The 5,965-nt window shown below is 36.9% G+C and overlaps 1 protein-coding gene across 1 annotated transcript; it reads right to left on the bottom strand.

The window, feature by feature from the left end:
* Positions 1 to 214: 214 nt before the first annotated feature.
* Positions 215 to 5,965, bottom strand: LOC124922587 (kinesin-like protein KIN-12B). The gene is made up of 14 exons (XM_047463308.1): positions 5,532 to 5,965; positions 5,232 to 5,453; positions 5,018 to 5,143; positions 4,870 to 4,929; positions 4,722 to 4,775; positions 4,544 to 4,636; positions 3,880 to 3,975; positions 3,551 to 3,696; positions 3,258 to 3,407; positions 3,046 to 3,175; positions 2,079 to 2,948; positions 1,897 to 1,995; positions 1,539 to 1,691; positions 215 to 1,446 (listed from the first exon to the last, which is right to left on the bottom strand). The coding sequence occupies exons 1-14, from the start codon at positions 5,859 to 5,861 to the stop codon at positions 385 to 387; spliced, it is 3,591 nt and encodes a 1,196-aa protein (XP_047319264.1). The 5' UTR covers positions 5,862 to 5,965; the 3' UTR covers positions 215 to 384.

Raw genomic sequence — 5,965 nt, 5'->3', positions numbered from 1 at the left:
TATTATTTTATTTATAAATATTATAAATTAATTAAAAAAAATAACATTAATAAATTAAGAATATGGCCATTAGCTTGTGACAAAACCTCAAATGGAAATGGCTAACATAATGAAAGTCAGCATTTGGTTCTCTAGATCAATTCATTCAATTGATCAAAAGTTATTCAATGCTTTAAGGGATAAAACTTAAAATTGCACATCTTTTTACTACAGTAAACAACTGTAATTTTATTTTCAGCATAAAAATAATATCAGCATTTGAATCCATTCATCCTTCATATGAAAGGAATATACATATAGTAGCTAGCAGATACCACAACACAATCAATCAATCACAAAGTTCCTCAAGCTATAAAAGAATACAGTTCAAATTTCCTTTCATCTCTATATGTTACACCTATCATAACCCGAAAACCACGACGGTTCTTCCGTAAGGTTCACTAAATCAAACTCCTCTTTCACTTCGGCTTCGTCATAAACCGGCCCAACAACTGCTTCTTCTTTCTTTATTCGGGCTTCTTCGATTAATCTATTCACTGAATTAATCTCCTTCTCATGCTTCTTCTTCAACTTATCCATCCTTCTATACATCTTCTCCCTTTCATGTTCGGCCTCTTCAGCTCTTTTCTGAGCAGCAAAGACCTCCTCCTCTGCTTCTTTAAGCCGCACAAGTAATTCACCAGCTGCCTGCACAGCCTCTGCTGTATCCCTTAACTGTGACATCAACCCTTTATTCTCATCCTTAAGATATCTTCGCTCCTTCTCTCGTTCAACTTTTAACGACGATAACTCAGCAGCAAGAACGTTTATGAACTTAGATTCAGCGCCCCTTACTCCCGCCTTAGCTGCTGCCTTCTTGACATCTTCTATACCATCTTTAATATTCCTGTGCCTTACAAGCATCTCCATATGTTTCTCCTCCAAATCAGCATACTGTTCAAGCATACGTGCATGGCCTTCTAAGGCTAGTTGCATGGCTTCCTTCAGTTCTTCCGTGCATCTTTTCTCCAAATCCAGTTCGCATTTCAACTTCTTGGATAGAGACTGGCTGGATTCTAGTTCAGCTTTCAATTCTTCCGCAAGAGAAATCCATTTGCTCTCTGCTTCTGCCCAATCGGACCTCTCCTCTTCCAGTTTTCGTATTGAAATCACCTCCTCAACTGACGGCGGTTCTGGAATTTTGTACAGTTGTGGAGCTATACAAGGATCACATGAATATGTTAACTGCAAGAAAGGTCTCCGTTTGTTCTGCATTGCGTTTGGTGAAGAAGAGTCTATAATATAACCCTGTAGCTGGTTCCTTAGATCTTGGACTTCTTCCATAAGTACATCCCTTTCACCCAAATCATAGAAATTCTTATATCGTTCAAGCTCCTCCTGAACTCTTGTTAATTCAAGCCCCGTTCTCAAAATCTCCGGATTATTGTCATATTTTTCCTTCAAGAGCTGCATTATGAAAAGTAATGAAGAATGAATAATATTTCTCAAGTTAATATGCAGATGTACAAAATGAATAATATTTAATAATTAACACATGCCTTGTGCTCATTAGTAAGAGAAACAAGTTCCTCATCCATGAACTCCTCGGCAGTAAATACACCATCCATTAGGCCCTCGAGGCGAACAATTTTATCTTCACGCGTCTGCCCAATAATCGCATTACATTCTCTCTCGTGCTTGTATTGCTGGAGCTACAGTTTGCAAGAAACAGAGGGTTAGAAACAGAATGTCCTGTTTTGCTTACATTTGTTGTGATTTAAAAAAATATATACTAAGAAACAAAAGTCACACTTAGAAAAATATGCACCAAACGAAAAAAATATATAACTTGAACAAAATACAAATTCCCAAATAAGTTCACAATCCCTGCCAATCTTTTTAGATAGAATAACCTACCAATCGGTTTAGATGAATTATTTCTTGAGTTTGCTTTGCAGAGAACTGTTCCAATGCCATTTCCCGTCTGATAGAGCCTGCCAAAACCTTTTGAACCGCCTGCATTATTGCAAATTACATAGCATCATCAGCACTAAAACAAAAAGAAATACTAGAAAATTGTAAAAGGCTTTTAAGCATACTTTTGGAAGTTGCATCATGGATTTGCAGCCCACTGAATGTGGACCTTCAACAGGTACTATCTGCATATTTGAAGTATCATCGAGATCTTGAGTTTCTGATGGAGAAATCTCCGTCTTACATTTACCACATAGGAACATATGTGAGTTCTCCTCTTCCTCATATGTATAATCTTGAGGAATAGTCTGAGTGCCAATATCAACTTTATCTTCTTCAGATATAAATAGCTTAACATCGGCAGGTTTGTATGAATATCTAAATGATGACATTCTACAACTCTGGCGATTATGACCCTCAATAACATCAAGACCACGCTGAAGGCTGTTAGCTAACCGTTCAGAAGCAAATGCAGCATTTGAGTTTTTTGGTCCCACAGCTGAAGTTCTGAGACTTTTCCTCGTGCTATCAGTAACTTCTCTTGGTGAAACACTGGGGCTGGGTGATTTGGGCTCCATGAACTTTTCTAAAGAGACTAAGCTGAGATTTGGAACCTTTGTTCGATCAACAAGTTTTTCAGGTGTATACTCTTCCATATTGATATCAATGTCTGGAGAGCCTTGTTTCTTCTCAATATGTGCAACTTCAGGTGTACCAAGTATAGGCTCCAATATATCTTCATCACAATCCACGGACAATGAATCTGGTTGATCATTTTCTAGATAAATGTTAGCATCTGACTGGAAACCTAGTTTGGCAACTTCCTCAACAACTTCCATTTCTTCATCACTGTCATTATCCACATTAGACAATTTCATTGATCGGTTTAGACTTAATTTTAGTAGGCTTAAGCTTCTCCGAGCATTCCAACCCGTTGAGTAACTTGAATTTGAGTTTGGTTGATTTACATTTGCCTTCAGTCGAACTAGTTCATCCTACAAACAATGCAAAGATTCAAATTATCAGAGGCCACCCACCATATTGTTCAGCACTAGAAACTGAAAATAAACAAACTGTGAATTTAAAATGTACCCTTAGCTGGCTGATAACTTCTCTCAAGGTATTAACATCATCCTGCATCACTTCGTTTACAACTGCCTTATTCTTAATGGCCTTTGCTCGTTGTGCAAATCTTAACGTGCTCCATGTCTCATTTTTGCAGCTGCATTACCTCGGGAATTTATAGGTAACGAAATATAGGAAAACCAAACAAGAGGAAAAATAAGCTAAGAAAATCCCTTCACCTTTGAGCAGGAGAAATAGCACAAATCATTGCCAATTTGGCATTTCCTCCAAGAGACTCCTGAAGTAAAAAGGTTAGTCTCGAATCTCTGTAGGGAATATGCCTTGGCTTTCCTGTCTGGGAAATTTCTGCAAGGATGTTAATCAAGTTCCTGTAAAGAGATATATATGAATAAGACATGGATTAGTTTGTAATTTGTATGTCAGAGAGAAGACATTTTTTCATGCCCTCTCAGCTTCCCAAATAAATATTAGAAAGAATGTAACTGCCAGTTGACTTTATGGAAAACCATACCCAAGCTGTGAAAGTGACTTGTTAATGTTTCCTGCCTCCTTCAGGCGTTCTCCAGCTGCTCCTGTGACCTTCTGCCTTTCTGACCCAGCAAGATCAACAAGATTTATTCTACTTGTTGTGAAACAGCTTAAACCATCCCCTGCATTCTGCAAGTTTTGGACATTTGGAGAAAAAAAAAAGGAAATCAGCTCGTATCGAGTCCTAATAGTAACCAAAATTTAGATTTACAATGTGATGCAATCAGAAATGCATAGCCAGAACTGGAAACTGATAGACAGTTCAAAAGAATGATTAGATATATAGAGCTATTAAGTACAAGATTGATTTACCTTATAATGGGACTCTACAACACAAGTAAAGACACTATGAGATCGAGAACTTTCTGCATTTATACTCGTTGAACCAATTCTTCTATTTGATAATCCCTGCAGCGATCATTTATTTACAAAATTAAAGATTTCACCAAAACATATGGATGGAATAACATACCTAAATATAAATTGTACAAATCTGCTACTATAGCTAGCTAGATACTCAAGTATATTTTTTCCAGTTGCTATAATCAACTATCAGATTCCATTTGTCAATGAGTTGGAGCTATTTCCTTGTTGAGTTACCAAAATATCCATTATAATTAGTGTCTTCTTATCTTTCATCTTTCCTCTAACAAAAACATTCTCGAAAATGACTGTCTTTTCACTTCTTTACCTACTTTATTATCAAGTTTAAATTCACATAATCAAATCTTAATCATTCTTGGTTACTTACTAGGTAAATTATTATATATAATCCTTGTAAGTTCTCAGATATATTGTTTAGAGACCCCTTCTTTCTTATACAAAATTTATTTTCCCTTATTCCCATTACTCTTCTTTGGATAGTTTATGTGTAAGAAATTGCTTTCAAGTAACATGTCTCATTTCGTGACAATTCTATATATAGTTTTAACTTTTGAATATATATATGTAAGGAAATAACAAAGATAATTCAGACCTTCGTTAAAAGATGCTTTATATCCTTCATTGAGGATACACTCTCCTCTGTCAAGTTCTCAACATAGACACCAGAATTGACATCTTCTCTTATCTACAAAAATAACATCTAGCCAATGTGATAAAGAGGAAGAAGGATGTCAGATCATGAAAAAATTAAGGGTGAAATAATTCCAAACCTGTAGATTTTTTAGGCATGGATCCAGCAAATCAGTGATTTGCTCATTGTAAATCTGTAAATGCAAAATCAAATGAAATTCAGAAACGGATTAAGTTATGAATACAACATCATGGGAAGATTGAATTATGGGAGATGCATTAGGTAACCTCAAGAAAAGAACAACGGCACTTATATACAAGTTCCTTGTCTGCGTTCTTATTTTCCTCCTGCAGTAAAAGGTGAAAAAGCATTATTAGGTTAACTTTCTAGATATTTCACTATATAAAGGACTAAAAAGATCATATGTGATGGTACCTCATTTATACGAGCAAAGAGTCGTTCAAAAACTCTGGGTGTTAAACCTTGTTGATCACTTGTAAGATTTTCTTCAAACAAGGCATTTGCCGGTCCCCAGATTGTAAATGTTTTGCCACTTCCAGTCTACATCAGTATCATTTTGTTTCACAAGAGTTAATCAATATCAAAATTTTCAACCAAATCCAAATAAATTCTGAAAAAAAAAAGCTACCTGTCCATATGCAAACACAGAACTGTTGAACCCAGCCAAACAATTTTCAACAAGTGGAGCTCCAACAAGCTGAAATATGTCTTGCTGAGTTGACCCAGTGTCTGCAATGGAATCAAATGTAAATGTCTGCCCTTGACTTGACAAAGTATCGTTAGATACTTTCTGGACTATCATCTCCCCTTCTTGCTCATCCTTTGTCGGTGGCCGCACTCGAACAATAACCTAAGTACATGAATTATTAACATGACAACTGAAGATCCCTTCTCTAACTTAAAATGCACAGAATTAAGAGATTTATACCTTCACGCCAGAATCAGAAGAAATGGGCAGTCCATTTTCTTCGTTGGTGTGTTTTCGCTTTAGGGGATTTGAAGAAGGAGGCCTGGGAGGAAGTAAACTTTTCATCTTTGATGCGGACGCCGGCGAGGGCTTTCCTGCAACTGAAGAAGGCGTAAGGGCTGATTCTGGCATCATAGCATTCGGATCTGGCGGGGGGAGATTTTCTTTGGTATACTTTAGTTTGCGAGATGGGTTTTTCTGCTTAGGATTAGGAGAAGAGGATGGATTCTCCATTGCCGGAGGATGGTTCTCCCGCAAGATCGCATTTCTTGGCAACATAAAGTGCTTCATCGTTCGAGAAGAGATGGAGATGAGAGAAGAGAGAGATTAGGGTTGGAATCGGACAAGAGAGCGAAGAAGAAGAAGTAGATCTGCTTAGAGGAGTGAAGAAAGAG

The sequence above is a fragment of the Impatiens glandulifera genome, chromosome 1 (assembly GCF_907164915.1).
Source record: "Impatiens glandulifera chromosome 1, dImpGla2.1, whole genome shotgun sequence".
NCBI classification, from domain to species: domain Eukaryota; kingdom Viridiplantae; phylum Streptophyta; class Magnoliopsida; order Ericales; family Balsaminaceae; genus Impatiens; species Impatiens glandulifera.
This window is presented reverse-complemented; position numbering and strand designations above follow the sequence as displayed.

What these genes read in the sequence shown, in the direction of transcription:
- LOC124922587 (XM_047463308.1), bottom strand. Translation starts at nt 5,861, where the DNA reads ATGAAGCACTTTATGTTGCCAAGAAATGCGATCTTGCGGGAGAACCAT. An exon ending in CTTCTGATTCTGGCGTGAAG is followed by an intron (nt 5,454 to 5,531) that starts GTATAAATCTCT and finishes TCATGTACTTAG; the next exon opens with GTTATTGTTCGAGTGCGGCC. An exon ending in TCTTTGCTCGTATAAATGAG is followed by an intron (nt 4,930 to 5,017) that starts GTACCATCACAT and finishes CTTTTACTGCAG; the next exon opens with GAGGAAAATAAGAACGCAGA.